Here is a 17,017-nt window from a genome sequence, read left to right on the forward strand (position 1 = left end):
GATTTGGCTCCTATTCTCATTTGCGCATAGCCACACCCCTTCCTAGAAGGTATTGTGACCTCACTTCCGCTTCTGGATTTGGCTCATGTTCTCATCTGCACATAGCCAAACCCCTTCCTAGAAGGCATTGTGACCTCACTTCCGTTTCTGGATTTGGCTCATATTCTCGTCTGCACATAGCCGAACCCCTTCCTAGAAGGCATTGTTACCTCACATCCATTTCTAGGTTTGGTTCATACTCTCATCTGCACGTAGCCAAACCCCTTCATAGAAGGTATTGTGACCTCACTTCCGCTTCCGACTTTGGCTTATATTCTTATTTGCACATAGTCACACCCCTTCTTACTAGGTTTTATGACCTCACTTCCGTATCTGGCTTTCGCTCATATTCTCATCTGCACATAGCCAAGCCCCTTACTAGAAGGTATTTTGACCTCTCTTCCGTTTCTGGCTTTCGCTCATATTCTCATCTGCACATAGCCAAGCCCCTTACTAGAAGGTATTGTGACCTCACTTCCGCTTCTGGCTTTCGCTCATATTCTCATCTGCACATAGCTAAGCCCCTTACTAGAAGGTATTGTGACCTCACTTCCGCTTCTGGCTTTCGCTCATATTCTCATCTGCACATAGCCAAGCCCCTTACTAGAAGGTATTGTGACCTCACTTCCGCTTCTGGCTTTCGCTCATATTCTCATCTGCACATAGCCAAGCCCCTTCCTAGAAGGCATTGTGACCTCACTTCCATTTCTAGGTTTGGTTCATACTCTCATCTGCACGTAGCCAAACCCCTTCATAGAAGGTATTGTGACCTCACTTCCGCTTCCGACTTTGGCTTATATTCTTATTTGCACATAGCCGCACCCCTTCTTACTAGGTTTTATGACCTCACTTCCGTTTCTGGCTCATATTCTCATCTGCACATAGCCAAGCCCCTTACTAGAAGGTATTTTGACCTCGCTTCCGCTTCTGGCTTTCGCTCATATTCTCATCTGCACATAGTCACACTCCTTCTTACTAGGTTTTATTACCTCACTTCCGTTTCTGGCTTTCGCTCATATTCTCATCTGCACATAGCCAAGCCCCTTACTAGAAGGTATTGTGACCTGGCTTCCGCTTCTGGCTTTCGCTCATATTCTCATCTGCACATAGCTAAGCCCCTTACTAGAAGGTATTGTGACCTCACTTCCGCTTCTGGCTTTGGCTCATTCTCATCTGCACATAGCCAAGCCCCTTACTAGAAGGTATTGTGACCTGGCTTCCGCTTCTGGCTTTCGCTCATATTCTCATCTGCACATAGCTAAGCCCCTTCCTAGAAGGTATTTTGACCTCACTTCCGCTTCTGGCTTTGGCTCATTCTCATCTGCACATAGCCAAGCCCCTTACTAGAAGGTATTGTGACCTGGCTTCCGCTTCTGGCTTTGGCTCATTCTCATCTGCACATAGCCAAGCCCCTTACTAGAAGGTATTGTGACCTGGCTTCCGCTTCTGGCTTTCGCTCATATTCTCATCTGCACATAGCTAAGCCCCTTCCTAGAAGGTATTTTGACCTCACTTCCGTTTCTGGCTTTGGCTCATATTCTCATCTGCACATAGCTAAGCCCCTTACTAGAAGGTATTGTGACCTCACTTCCGCTTCTGGCTTTCGCTCATATTCTCATCTGCACATAGCTAAGCCCCTTCCTAGAAGGTATTCTGACCTCGCTTCCGCTTCTGGCTTTGGCTCATTCTCATCTGCACATAGCCAAGCCCCTTACTAGAAGGTATTGTGACCTCACTTCCGCTTCTGGCTTTCGCTCATATTCTCATCTGCACATAGCCAAGCCCCTTCCTAGAAGGTATTGTGACCTCACTTCCGCTTCTGGCTTTCGCTCATATTCTCATCTGCACATAGCCAAGCCCCTTACTAGAAGGTATTGTGACCTCACTTCCGCTTCTGACTTTGGCTTATATTCTTATTTGCACATAGTCACACCCCTTCTTACTAGCTTTTATGACCTCGCTTCCGCTTCTGGCTTTGGCTCATATTCTCATCTGCACATAGTCGCACACCTTCCTGGATTGCTTTGCCACTACTCACCCACCCTGAAGATGAGCTCGTCCTCAATGGGGTTCTCCTTCTTCTTCCCCGTACTGTACATGCTGGAGGGGCGCCTGACCGCCTTCTGACGTATGTGCCCACTACTGGGAGACTTCACCCTCCTCTTGACGTCATCGGGGGACTGTGGGATGTCGGAGGGCTTCACGGCCTTCACCCGGAAGGGGCTGCCTCTGATGGGTTGGTCGTAAAGGAGAATGGCGAGGCCGAACTCGCCCTCGTGCTTCAGAGTGTAGACCAACTCATAGGTGCCGTTCTTATTGTCCACCACTTCCCCCTCCACAAAGCTGCCATCGGGCGCTGCGATCTCCGCGTGGATTATGGCATTGCCCGTCTTCACCAGCTCGCCACTCTTGTCCTTGGTGGTGATTGTGACTGAAGTCTGCTGCCCGACAATGGCGTGGCGGAGGCCTTCTCCCGTGGCCACAGTCTGGTGGGCGATGGCGCTGGTGGTGATCAGCACGCCCAGGTTCTGGATAGACTTGCGAATGCCGTCCGTCTCCACGATGTAGTCGAGCTGGTCGTTCTCATGCGGCTGCTCTTGGAAGCGTTGGCTCGCAAGCTCGCTCAGCCGCTCGCTCATCTGCTTCTTCACCAGCAGGACCTCGGTCTCGGTGCCGTGGTTGAGCGCCTGCTCCGTGAAGCTGCAGCTGCTCTTGATGTTCTCGTGGCCTTGGCGCAGGGAGTCCAGCTGGGACTGCAGCACCTGCAGGAGTGGAGAGAGAGGGGACAATTGGAAGATGGATCACCATGGAGAAGGTTAAGAGCAAAAAGGAAGAAACAGCAATGAGATGAAGGAACAAAAATGTAGCTCAGATGCAAAACACACCTATGTCCATATACTGACGATGTAAGGAGCGCAGGAGAAAGACAGATAGAAAAACAGACATAGATAGTGGGTTGACCATTTAATTGACTTTGTGGCCCTTTGTCACTGTATCTATGGTTCTAGAAAACTGGGGGAAATACATTTCTTAAGAAAAATGGAAACATGAAAGAAGGACAGAACACAAGAGGTGATACAGCAGGGGAGAGTTCACACCAGACTTTCACTTCCTCATCCGCCTTCAGCTACAGTCTATAGTGCCCATTCTCCTATACCAAGACACTCTACACATACCCTTTAACCCTCAAAATCTGTGGGACTGGAATGGCTGACCAGGCACTTTCGCACAATTCGAGAATTTCATCTTCACATCATTCGTCACAGATCCAAACCAGGTCACTAGTGATTACTGAAGACTTCCTTCAGGAGACTTTACGGGTCGCCCACTAGAAGCGAGTTATTGCTAACAAGGTGCAGTGAAAGAGCACAGCACACACTATCGGAGCCCATGTTAGATACTATTAACCAGCCTAGCGATGGACTAATCCAAGCAGCCTGGTCTACCCTCTCCTCTTCAAAATGAGTCTCCTGTGGGGAAACATGGCCTGTTGACCAAGATGACTCCATGCGTCTCTCAATCCATTCACACTCACCGAAGGGACCAAGTAACATTCACACAATAAAATAAGAGGGCTATTTACAAAGGCAAATATACACATGTATATTTACTCATGCGTATTTACTACTACACCTACATGTAACGCTACACTTTTTTGCTATTCACCATTTCCGAGTCTAGGTTTACAACTAGATGTAGATTTACAAGTCTCCACACCCTTGAATTAGGGGTGGGGCCTCCCAACACAGGAATTACTAGTGGTAACTACACATTATACGAGATGACGATCTCTCCACCGTGGCTGAGATCTCTCTGTGGAAAGTATAGGGAAAATGATTAAAGTTTAGAATTCTTTATTTAAAAAAATAATAAAATAATACTTACTGCATAAATAATTAAAATATGTTAATTAATAAATAAGTTTAAATAATTTTAAAAGTGTCGCTCATTCACATATTTATTTTTATTGAAAGTGAGGGAGATGTGGTTAGAAGTTGTTATATTTATTTTATGTTTGTTTACATTTTTATTATGTTTATTTTTACTTTTTAAAATAATCAAATAATTATACATTCTTTAACATTAAACAAATATATGTATGTGATTTAAATGTCAAAATAATTGAATTAATTTAACATGTGGCAAAGTACCAGTGGTTGGCCATGTGTGTTGTCTGACTTCCTCCGAGGCCGGGCAGGAGTACATTTAAGCCTCATTTGACACCGTAAGGACCTCAGTGACGTCAGGAGTGTAATTAGTGAATAGCGATGGTCTTATTTTTTGTGGACGCGTTTGCAATATCATGTCCCTCCCTAGACCTCTCTTTAAATGGCCCTAAGCCCCTCACATTTAGTAGTAAATATTCCCCATTTTCCAGCCACTGCCCTGGTCCCGCCCACGTTTACTACTAAAATGTGAACTATGTGCGCTGAGGGGCAGAGAAGATGAGAGGTGAAAGTGTTTGTGAATAAGATTTTGTTGCCCATAAGTTGTCCTACTGTAATACTACGTCATGCTCTACAACATGCAGTTTGTGAACAGGCCTGTAAGTGAGCAGTGGTAGCTTGCTGCTAGGCCTATCTTACCAACCAGCAAACAAGCACTGCTTGCAGCAAGGTCTAGAGTACATAACCTCCCGGTAGGGGCCACATTTTGTCTGAGGTTGGTTGGGGCTTCACTGTATGCGATGCCTTTAATACAGACATGCCGGGCTCTTTTTAAGTGAATAAAGACACACACAGCTGTATGCTAAGGCTGCCTTGTATGTGTACGCACACGCCAATTGTTAGGGCTGCCTTGTATGTACACACTGTGTTGGTTGTAAAGGAACAGGTTATTTTAACACAAGGCTGCTATTGTAGCCTCCAATGAGAGCACATACAAACATATTATATCACGGTTCATATTGCGTTGTATGCACACTGGCCGTAGCTGCTTCCTGGGTCTGTCATGAAAGCACACTTGGAAGCCATGAGCTCTGGTGGGTTTGTGTGTAGAACTACAAAACTGTTTGCACTTCTACACTTGCAGACTGTAGCTGCATGCTGGGGCTGTCCTGCACAGGACAGCACACACAACATTAGCTGGTTGCTACAGTTGTCATGAAGACGCACACATACAGAGGCACACCGGCTGGTTGCTGGGACTTACAGTTGTGCACAATGTTTGTTTTCTATGGGTGTTGTAAAGAGACGCATCATAGATCCAATAGCCAGGGATGGCATTAGCGCTGGTGGAGCCCAGTGTGACAATGTTTGTTGGTGCCCCCCCAGTGACCACCTCTGCCACGGATTATTCCCTCACTACCACCCTTCAACAGTGCCCCTCAAGTCTCCATGACCACTCTCAATCAGACGCAGTTCATTTGATAGCGCCACTCATACCAGTGTAGGGTGTCCGAGCACTTTCCATGACACACACATTGCACAGAGATAATCAATCATAGGTGTGTAAATCAGTGTCAGGAAATGTTACATAAGACAGAGGAACACAAGGTGTGGGAGTCGCATGTCATCATACTGGTAGGCAGGATAGTTAAAGAGTGCTTGGTCTGGAGAAGCACAAACTCGGTATTTGAAAAGTAACACCATGGCTGGGGGTTCTACCCTTCTTGCAACATTAGGATAATGAAAGAGGGTAAAAATCATAACGCTCTAATCTATGCCTTGCAGTTTGCACGCTGCTCTTTGATGACAGTTAACAGCGCACTGTTCTAGGTTACGATTTTACCTTAGAAACTGCAAGTAACAAAAGGGTCTCTCAGGCAGAAGCAGTAAAGCACTGACCTATTCACATTATGTGCACTTTCTGATCTGCACGGCACATTTTCTCTACAGCAGCCTCATTAACCCTCTGTGCTACCTTATGATAAGCCAAAACTTCCACTAGACAAAACTCTGATCTCTCTCCAGCAGGAACATTAATCACCGGAGTTATGTTGACATTTTTATTGCTGCCTGAAAATTGCAGGAGGCCAGGAAACCATCAGGTGCTTTTAAAACAATAATGTACTTGCAAATAGGGCGCCCCCACCCGAAGTCAGCACCCGGTGCAGTGGCACCGGTCGCACTGCCCTAGAGCAAATAACCGTTTGCCAACACTATCTTCTGTGAGTACACACGTGTATATACACACACACACACACACACACACCCACACACACACACACACACACACGTTAGGCTGTCTTCCAATAAAGCGCTTACACTGAGTTGGTTTGCGTGGCTGTCCAACAACCACACGTCCTGATAATGAGGGGGCCTGTGTTGCACGTGCACACCACAGGGAGTATCACACATCCACATATTGGTTGTACTGTATGCAGGGCTTTAAGTGGGATGAAATCACTGAGGGGTCTCTTAGGGGCGTGGCCAGTTAAGGGCGGGGCGCTGAAACACGTCTGCTAAAAACCTGCGCTTAGCACAGTGTGCCGCCCGACGGGTACTTTGCAGCTTCTGTCATTGCATCCAGATATATAATGCAACAAGTAACATTACACCTACAATAAATCAGGACTATTAGAGGCTTTGTCAATGACTGTTAGTTCCATGGATAAATAAGCAACTACGGCTTCGTTGATCGAATATTGAAAATGCTTCAGTGCTGAATAAGATGACAGTGAGAGAACTGTGGGGAGTCTACCTCAGAGGCAGTGAAGTTTCACCCTGAGGATGAGGGCAAAAACAGAGAGCCCGATAGGGACCCGTCTGGACACCTGCGTTTTAGAAGTGCCGGTTGTGAGCACCGGCAGAACCCGGCCCACTTAATGCCTGCCCCTGATATTGTGTCACACCCAATGGCGGGTTACAGTGTCTTTGGCGTTTGCACGAACACCCATCAAGCGACTTCGAGGGTTCTCTTTAGCACACACGCTCAAAGGCACACACAAGTAAAGGGGCACATAGGGGATAGCTGGATGTCGGGTAGTTTGCAGGTGCACTCAGAATAACCAGCGGTCATGACGATAAGGCACAGGGAGTATTCAATGAGAGTGGGGTACCAGAGCCTGGCACTGAAGGCCGCAGGCACCAGGCCCCTTCTCGCACGCTTTCAACAACAGTCATATACATATAAATGATATTAACGGATGTTAAGGCCCCGTGACACCAGATGCTATGAAATGACACACGCGCCTGCATCTGCGACTACGTGGTAAGTGGACACACACCAACCCGCTGGGGGCTGGCGGCGTAGTGCGCAGACCTGCACGTACACACCAGCTGCACAGCACGACGGTCGTGCAATCACAAGCATGCTATTGTTGCCAGGGCTGCCCGTGTGCAGCAAGCGCTGGATGCAGTCGGTTGCTAGGGTCTTCAACCAATGGCAGCGCAGAGCTGTTGCTAGGGCCGCCTTGCATCAGTAAGATGCTAGTGAATATGCTTACAATGGACGAGACGTCCTCTCACTGACTCGCCCAACACGTGATGGCGGCTCATCTGACAGCCACACACACGCACCCTAGATAGGATGGCCAGGCGCCCGGATTTGCCGGACAGTCTCGGTTTTCCACAACTGCCCCGGCTGATTTCAGATAATTTTGCACATATCCCGGTTCTCTGAAAGGGTCGACTGTAAATATGAGAAGACACGTTTTCATATTTTCCAAGGTATGACTAGCTATCAGCTCTTTGAACAAAGGAATTTATTTCACACACACGAGGCTAGGTTTAAATGTTGCATTTAATTTAGCCTCTAAGTGCCTCTCGTCCGTGTTTCTGTGTTGATGAGTACAGTAATAAAAGTAATTCTGTGCCAACGTAAAATGATAGTCCTTCTTCTATGTTTGGTAAATGTCCCGGATTCCGGTATTAAAAATATGGCCACCCTAGAGGGGCGAGGTCACGCCACAGGTGCTGGAAGGGGCGTGAGCCTGCCTTGGAACAGCGGTCAGTGCACGTGAGGGAAGCACCGGGGAGCACGGCCCGGTGGAGCTCTGGGGGTACCCTCGGTGAGGAGGCCCAGGGGGGAGGCAGGTAAGGAGGGGGTTGAACTCTGGCACTGAGAGCTCAGTGCACGTTACCACAAGGCCCACGTGGCATCACAGAGGACACCGCAAGCCAAACTCCTCCAAAGGGACATCGGCAACACAACACAGAGGCACAACACAAGAAACAGAACACAACACAGAGCACAACACAAGAAACACAACAGAGGCACAACACAAGAAACAGAACACAACACAAGAAAGAACACAACACAAGAAACAGAACACAACACAAGAAAGAACACAACACAAGAAACAGAACACAACACAGAGGCACAACACAAGAAAGAACACAACACAGCGGATTCAACCGATAATACACAGTGCGAAACATAACTTCAAACATGCAACACGGCACTACTGTAAGCTGTGCACACCACACAAGAACGGAGGTCACACTGGACAGCACCGTGCACGTCTTCACACGCCCACTGGCCCATGTGAGCAACGGCATGCCTCACGCACACTCTGGCGAGGTCTTGTGGTGGGGTGGCAGTGTGTGTGTGAGTTGTGATGTGGACGGATGCAGCTTCGGGTGCACGGTGATAGTGCAGCATGGTGTGTGAGGGTGAACTGTGGCCTCTAGAGTGTAGACTGCATGGGGGGCCCCGAGGTGGCGCTTGGAGGGGGAGGGCGGGTTTCTAGCGATGCTGCTCCTCGCGTCACCTTTGTCTTCTGAGGACACTCCCCTGGTGGCCCCTGCCCCACAGACACTGAACGGTAATGTCCACTGCCTCGGGGATGACGCACAAAATCAGGTTTTTCTTTTAGGGACAGGCCAGGGTCCACCCACCACACGGGGCAGAGGACGACAACAACGATGGCATAGTACACCGGGAGACCGACAAACACAACAGAAGTACTACCAGTGGTAATGTTCATTAATAACGACAGTATTTATTTATTTATTTATTTATTTAATGCGTTTTTATATAGCGCGGACTTTACCCGAAGGTGTCAGAGCGCTTCACAATAGGAGCAGTAATGATACATAAGGAGAAAAATTACAAGTGAGCATGTTACAAAAGCAAACGTTACGTTCCATGAGGCAATAGTGACAATTGTGCAAGTATCAGGAGCAAATAAAATACAAGAGGTAGCAAACGATACGTTACAAAGGAAAGGAGACGTCTGCATGTTATACAAGAGTACAAAGTACAAGTAGAGGTATACTACTGCACTAAATGGCAGACACTCAACACACAAAAACACACTGGGAAGGCACTTCTATAGGCATGGAGAACAGAATTTCCTATAACGGCAGGACTTCCTTCAGAAAATAGAGGGCGTAAATTAAATTTGGAAGTGTCTTTGAAGGAGGAGAGCTTTGAGGTCAGTTTTGAAGACCTGGGAAGAGGTGGTGGTCCAGAGATGAGGCGGAAGTGAGTTCCAGATTCTCACCGCATTGCCTGAAAAGGATTGGGCCATCGATCTTTCCTTCTTGAAAGTGGGAGGTTCAAGCAATACATTTTCTGCATTAAGTGAAGGTCTGGAGCCTCCGGAGAGTTTCAGTTTATTCGCCAGGTAGCGAGGGGAGGAGGAGTGCAAGGCTTTGTGGGTGATACAGGCAGTCTTGTAGATAGATCTTGCCTCTATGGGAAGCCAACGGAGGGTGGATAAAATGGGTGTGATGTGGTCGCTTCTTTTGTCCCCATAAATGAAACGAGCTGCTGAATGGAGAACGGACTTTAGGGGGGACAGGTGGGTTTTGGGGAGGCCAGTAAGAAGAGAATTGCAGTAGTCCAATCTGGAGAGAACCAGCGATTGGACCAGGGTTTTAAGGTCGTGCTCCGGGAAGAAGCGACGAATCCCCCAAAGAAGTCGCAGTTGGTATCGAGCAGACTTTGCAATGGAATCGATGTGGGAGAGTAGATTGAGTTTTTTGTCGAGTATGACACCAAGGGATTTTGCGCTATCGACAATGATGGGTTTATTGTTCAGTAGATTAATCTGATCCATCCATGATTGCACTGGGGGAGGAGAAAGTGAGGAGGAGAGGAGGAGGAATTCAGTTTTGGAGGGATTCAGGATCAGTTGATGAGTTAACGTCCAGTTTTGAATGGAGTCGAGAGTAGAGCTTAGGAAGGAGCGATCGTGAGTGGAGGCCACCTTAAGATAGATTTGAGTGTCGTCCGCATATAGATGATAATCGATCCCGGATTTACTCAGGAGATTTCCCAAAGGTTCTAAATAGAGATTGAATAGTGTGGGTGCAAGTATAGAGCCTTGAGGGACACCTTGGCTGACCGCTAAAGGAGATGAAAGGCTGTTCGCTATTTTGATCATTTGGGATCTATCAGAGAGGAAGGAGGCAAACCATTTGAGCACAGTGCCCTCTATGCCCATTCTCTGTTGCAGAGTGTTAAGGAGAATGTTTTGATTGACTGTGTCAAAGGCTGCAGAAAGCTCAAGAAGAATTAGAAGACAAGACTCCCCTGAATCGAGTATCCGCAGCGCGTCATCAATCACTTGCAGCAGGGTTGTTTCAGTGCTGCAGTTTTGAATGAAGCCGGACTGGAAATTGTCAAGAAGAGCATTGTCCTTGATATGGCGAGAGAGTTGTTTCGCTACACATTTTTCTGTGATTTTCGCAAGAAAGGGTAGGTTAGTGATGGGACGGTAGTTGTTGAGGTCGTTCGCATCAGCGGTGGGTTTTTTAAGCAAAGGGGTGACCTGTCCATTTTTGAAGGAAACAGGAAGGGAGCCTTGACTGAGGGAGAGGTTGACCAGAGTGGTCCAATAGGAAAGAGAATGGGTATAGAAGTCCATGGCAATGGCACTAGGGATGGGGTCAAGAGAGTGGTTAGAGGGCTTTGTATCGAGGATGCATTTAAGGAGGGCGTCATCAGAGATGGGGGTCAAAGTTTTGCCAAATGGTTAAGGATTTGCACTCCTCTGTAGGGGTAGGATGAATGACCTGATCTACAAGTGATTTCACCTTTTTGTCAAAGAATATAGCGAAATCCGCAGCTTTCTTTGTTGAGTCCTCCAATTTGGAGGTTGGGGGAGAGCTGTTAGGGTTCTTGAGGAGGTCGAATAGTTTTTTGGGTCTATTTTTGGCTGAGTCAAGGAGGGATTTGAAGTGCAACGCTTTACCAAGGAAAATGTGCTTGTGGTACTTGGATCTTGCTGAACGCAGCGTTGCCAAGTTTTCGGTGGAGGGCGCTGGTCTCCATTGTTTCTCAAGGACTCTTAGGTACTTCCTTTCTTCATAGAGGGATTTGTTGAACCAAGGTGCTGAGGGAGTGGGTCTTTTCTTTTTGCTTTGGAGAGGAGCGACATTATTGATTTCGACTGCAAGGACTATAAGGCATTGGGAGGTGAGTTTGTTAACATCTAGGTCCGGGTCAAGCCTTGGAAGTGATAGCAAGGCAGACTCACAGAGGGTACTGATGTCAATATTTTTAGTGTCACGGAACCAGGAAGTAGCCCTCTTAGGCTGGCCAAGAGTTATAGAGTGTGATAGGTGAAGAGAGAATGGGATGAGGAGGTGGTCAGACCAGTCTACATGAATAGGGGAAGCGATGGTCAGCAAGCCTGCTTTAGAGATAACAAGGTCCAGGGTTGAACCCTTAGAGTGTGTTGTTTCAGTGCAGTGTTGGATAAGATCGTTTGCAGAGAGGAAGGTGGCCAGCGCATTCGCATAGGTGTCTTGAGGCGAGCCCCAGTGGACATTGAAGTCACCCACGAAGATCTGATTGTCACTTTGCGAGTATTGGTCACTGATGCAGTCCGTGAGTTCCTCCATAAACGAAGGGCTTCTACCAGGTGGGTGGTAGATAACATGGAATCTGAGAGGTGCACAGTGGTGAAATTGAAGCTCAAGAGATAGGCATTCAAAAGTGTGGAAGGAGCTGTTGGGAAGAGCCTTAAGTTGAAGGGAGTTTCTAAAGATGACTGCAACACCTCCCCCAACTTTGTCAAGTCTGTCATTTCTAAGTATAGAATAGCCTGTTGGTACAAGGAAACTACACGGACTGCACCCATTTTCAACCTCTCCTCACGTCTTCTATCTGAAGATGAGGTGTTTCTATTGAGTAAAGGGCTTTCATTCGGCCCTACACTTTGTCCCAATTTTTGGGAACTTCAAACAGAGCAATTATGCGTTTTACGTAAAATTTGTTTACAATTCTTCTTCCAAAATAACCCATGCACTCCTTGTAGTGTTAACACAACATTACGACCTCCATGGACCTTTTCTCCCCCACATGGCTGTCTCCCCACAGAGATAGACACTCTTGAGAAACTGGTTCTAAAAGAGATAACCAGACTTGAATACACACCAACCTTTATTCCCTACAACCTACCACTACAAGAAAAACAGGCCCTTGCCAGCCTGAAATCAAGTCACTCAGTGGCTATTAAACCACTGATCACGGCAGCAGGATTGTGGTCCAGGATACTGACCCCTATAAAGCGGGGATTCTAAGGCAATTGTCCAACACCCACCATTATCAAAAACTGCCAACGGATCCAACACACTAAATTCAAAATATTATCTTAAACATCACAGAGGAAGGCAAAACCACAGGTTACCTAACCCAAAATGAACTTTTGTTCCTAAACATCAAATTTCCCAGAACACCTGTCATTTACACCCTTCCCACACTACACAGGAACACTGAGACTGCCCCCGGACGACCCCTCATCTCAGGATGTGGTTCCATTTTGTAACCCCTTGGATAGCATGTTGATTTCTTTATAGAGGACTTTGTACCGAAAACTCGCTGTTATGTGAGGGACAGCGTAGATATGATAAACCAAGCAGAACATCACCCATATAATCCTGAAACAGACCTTCTTTGTACCTTGGACGTGGAGTCACTCCACATTAACATCCCCCAAACAGAAGGTTTGGCAGTCACTGAGAATCTACTTAACTGCAGAGCATGCGCACACGCTGCCCCCACAGCTTTTATCCTGCAGCGGTCAACCCTATGCCGGACACACAATGTGTTTCTCCTCCAATGACCAATTCTACCAGCAGGACAAGGGCACATCAATGGGAGCGGTCTTTGCCCTACATTTTACGATACTCTCTATGGATGACCTTGAAACCACCAGAATATTGACGACCCCCCGCCCCCCCCCCCCCACTAACCCGCACCTAGACGGCATATCCACCTGGAAACGCTAGATCAATGACATTTTTCTAATTTGACATGGCTGCCAGGGGTCACTGATGACCTGCCTAGAATGGCTCAACACGAACAGCAATGGGTTAAGATTCACACTAACATACAGAGGACGGAAACTGCCTTTATAGATTTAATAAGACACATAGAAGGTGAACTACTCACCTCATTCTGTAGGAAACCCAACGAGAGAGAGACTTTGTTACTCTATGGCAGCCACCTCCCACGTGCCCTGGGGGGATTCACTTCCACTCTCAAAATGACTCTGCATCAAGAGAAACTGGTAAATTAAAGAGGACTATTTTCGTGAAGTTAACATTTTGGCGGACAGATAACTGTCCAGAGGATACCCACTCAAACTAGTTTGCACATCAATCAAAAGAGCCTGGTACTGCACACACCACGCACTATTCACATCAAAAACAAACAAGCGGGGGAGGAGCCTAGCGCTTGACCAAGATGGCCGCGTGAGCCTTGAGCTCCCGCTACCCTCGCGCCCTCCTGCAATCATCCTGGCCTAAATCCTGATTTTCATGCACGGCATCCTGCAGATGAGTCACAGCTGGGGCGACTGACGTTATCCGGGCTAAGATCGCCCACCGGGGATCGGAGTTGTGCGCGGCGGAAGATTGCGGCCTACCCCCGAAGGATGCCAGGGGCTTGCGGTGGCAGGATGCCCGGCCACTAATTGAACAACAACGGCCTTGGGAGGAGTGAACTGACGGGCGGACGCCGCCGCACTTTCACTTTCGCTTTCTCGCCCTTTGTTTGCTCAGGGTGGGGAGTGCTCCGTGCAGGCCCTCTATTGTCTGGAAGACCTCCACACGGTCCTGACTAGCTGCTGAAGACCTAGTTGACCCTGTTTCCTCTAGCGGAGTGAGGGACGTCCTTTTGCGACTGACCGTCCTGCTATTCGAGATGTCGACCAAATCAGAGGCGGACAGGTCGAAGTCTAAGACTACCAGGCGAGGCGGCTATACCCAATCCAATAATATGGATCGTTATGCCCAGCAGAAGGGGTCGCCTGGTGGATCGGGACAGTCGCTGGAAGCACAGAAGGCAGATTCATCCCCGGCCTCGGAGTTATCATTGCAGGATATCAAGGGGGCGATAGATGGGATGCAATCTTCGATTGGCCGGCAGTTCGAGACCCTGGCGCACAAGGTGGATATGATCTTGGCCGATGTCAACTTGATTCGCGCGGATCTGGGCAAAACCAACGAGCGGGTCAAGTCCTTGGACCTCCAGACCACTGGCCTCGCGGACGACGTCTCGAAGCTTCAGGCCGAGGTTCGCAAGTTACGGACCGCGAATGACCTCTCCGCCCGCCGGCTCGAAGACTTTGAAGGTCGGGCCCGGCGCAACAATGTGCGCATTATTGGGGTCCCGGAAACTTCGGAGGAGCTCTCTGTGGATTTACTCGTCGAGGACTTGGTGGTGAATCATCTTGCGCCTAAGGGCCTCGGCAAGTTTTTTGCGGTGGAGCGGGCTCACCGAGTGCCTGGCGGACGGCCTAAGGTGGGAGCCCCCCCACGGCCGATTGTCGCCCGGATGTTCCATTTTCGAGATCGGGACGCTATCCTGCAAGCATCGAGGGTGACAGGCCGGTGCCTTTTCAGAATGCCTCTGTGAGCTTTTACCCTGACTTCACCCAGATGGTGCAGAAACAGAGGCAAAGTTTCCTGGGGGTGAAGCGGCGCCTCAGGGATATGGACCTGAAGTATGCCATGCTTTTCCCCGCCAGGCTGCGTGTGGTATATGAGGATCGGACTTTCTTCTTCGAATCACCGGACATGGCAGGGGACTGGTTGGATGCACTCCCTCGGCGACAGCCCCGCCGGGACAGCGTGAATGGGGCGGAAGGCGACCGGGATGGACAGAAGTGATACCTCCGGTGTTGGCCTGTTTTGATTCAGCCCCGGACAGTGACTCGCACCTTATTGCAGTAATGGGAGGGCGGCGGGGGGAAGATAGGGGCTCTTTCCTCCCTTGGGGTACTTTTTGTAGATTTGTTTTTGATAGGGCGACAGGCACACTGCAAGTTGGGGCAGCTTTGTAAGCTGACGCAGGGGTGCAGGGTGGGGGGGGATTCAGGATGTTGGGGTTGTTGTTTGGGGTTGTTGTTTTTTTCTTGCAAGGCGTACCAATGACTGTCAGAATTGTCCGATTGTGGTTCTCCGGGGGGGGTGGGGGGGGAGGTCTCTTTGTGTTCAGGGATGGGGGATAGGGGCTTAAACATAATTAGCTGGAATGTTAATGGCTTAGGGGATCGTATTAAACGGGGGATAGTCCTGCAATTTTTGAAACGGACCTCGCCAGATGTGGTCCTCCTGCAGGAGACCCACCTTATAGGGAATATGTGTTATGCACTTAACAGAAAGGGCTATAAATTCATTGCTCACTCAGGGTTTTCCTCGGGATCCAGGGGTGCGGGCATACTCGTTAGAGCTTCCCTACCATTTGAGGTTGACTCCACCATTGCTGTTGATAGGGGGCGCTTTGTGGCCGTGGCGGGGAGGTGGGAGGGCAGAACGTTGGTATTGGTTTCTGTTTATGTCCCTCCTGCCCTGCAGGCCTCCACGTTTGCTGATCTGGGCAAGGCCTTGTTGGAACTCCCCGACGGGCTGCTAGTGGTGGGAGGAGACTTCAGTGCGGTTGGTTCTGGAATGCTCGACAGGTACCCGCCCAGAGACACCGGGGGTGCTCAGAAGTGGCTTCCCGACTTTATTGATACTTTTGGTCTGGTAGATTGTTGGAGGCTGCGGCACCCCACTCAGAGACAATATACTTTTCATTCTGGGGCCCACGGGAGTCTCTCTCGGATTGATTATTTGCTCACTCTGGCGGCACACGCCTCTTTGGTATCTGAGGCTAGGCACATGGCACGGGGCATATCTGATCATTCACCGGTGTGGGCCCGTCTGGACATTGGCCGGGTGGTGGGGGGCAGGGTGGCTCCCATCAACCCCTGGTACTTTCGTGACCCCAAGCTGCGCAGCGCGTTGCTGAAGACAGTTGACCACTATTTTCGAGATAATCAGGGCTCAGTTGAATCCGCGGTGTCCTTGTGGGAAGCTTCTAAGACTGTACTGAGAGGGGAGGCCTTGTCCTTGGTAGTGGCCGCCAAGCGGCGGAGAGACGCCGAGGTGATACAAGTAGAGGACGAGATAGCGGCCTTAGAGGTGGCCTTGGAGGGGGATGTTGCGACGTCCACACTGCATAATTTGAGCCTGAAGCAATTGGAATATAGGGATCTGGTGACGAACGCCGCCAAGACCCTCAACAGGGAGCAGCAGGGTAGATTGTACGACGTTGGTGATAAGGCCGGGAAATTGCTGGCATGGCTGGATAAAAAGGAGCGTGTTAATCATGTGGTGCCGGAGTTGTTGACGGATGGGGGAGAGGTTGTCACTGATCCAGACGGTATAGTTCGGTGTTTCTCGGACTATTTTCGTACAGTATACACCTCGGTCTCGGATAGGCCGACTGAGGACTCGTGTGATCTTCTGCGTGACATCGCTCTGCCCTGCCTTTCTGCCATTGATAGGGAGGACCTCGATGGTGATATCACTGTAGACGAAGTGGCGGGTGCTATCCGTGCGTTGCGCTCCGGTAAGGCTTCGGGCCCAAATGGTCTGCCGATAGAGCTGTACAAGCTTTGTCCGGATAAGTTGGCTCCTCACCTGCGCGCCATGTTCGTGGAGGCGCGGGGGAATGGGTTTCTTCCGCTCGATCAAAGGTTGGCGACGATTGTGGTAATACATAAAGACGGAAAGCCCCGGGATAAGTGTGGCTCCTATCGGCCGATCTCACTTCTTAACGCCGAGCCGAAAATCCTTGCAAAGATTCTCGCTAA

General features: G+C 49.1%; 1 protein-coding gene across 2 annotated transcripts in view; it reads right to left on the minus strand.

Annotated features, from left to right (window-relative positions):
• Window positions 1-17,017, minus strand: part of TRIM3 (tripartite motif containing 3) — a 306,160-nt gene that overhangs the window by 90,191 nt on the left and 198,952 nt on the right. For both annotated transcript variants that reach the window (XM_085623533.1, XM_085623532.1), the window contains exon 6: window positions 2,078-2,801. In XM_085623533.1, the coding sequence (XP_085479659.1) occupies window positions 2,078-2,801 (724 nt within the window). The remainder of the gene's footprint in view (window positions 1-2,077; window positions 2,802-17,017) is intronic.

This window comes from Triturus cristatus, chromosome 8, assembly GCF_964204655.1.
Source record: "Triturus cristatus chromosome 8, aTriCri1.1, whole genome shotgun sequence".
NCBI classification, from domain to species: Eukaryota; Metazoa; Chordata; class Amphibia; order Caudata; family Salamandridae; genus Triturus; species Triturus cristatus.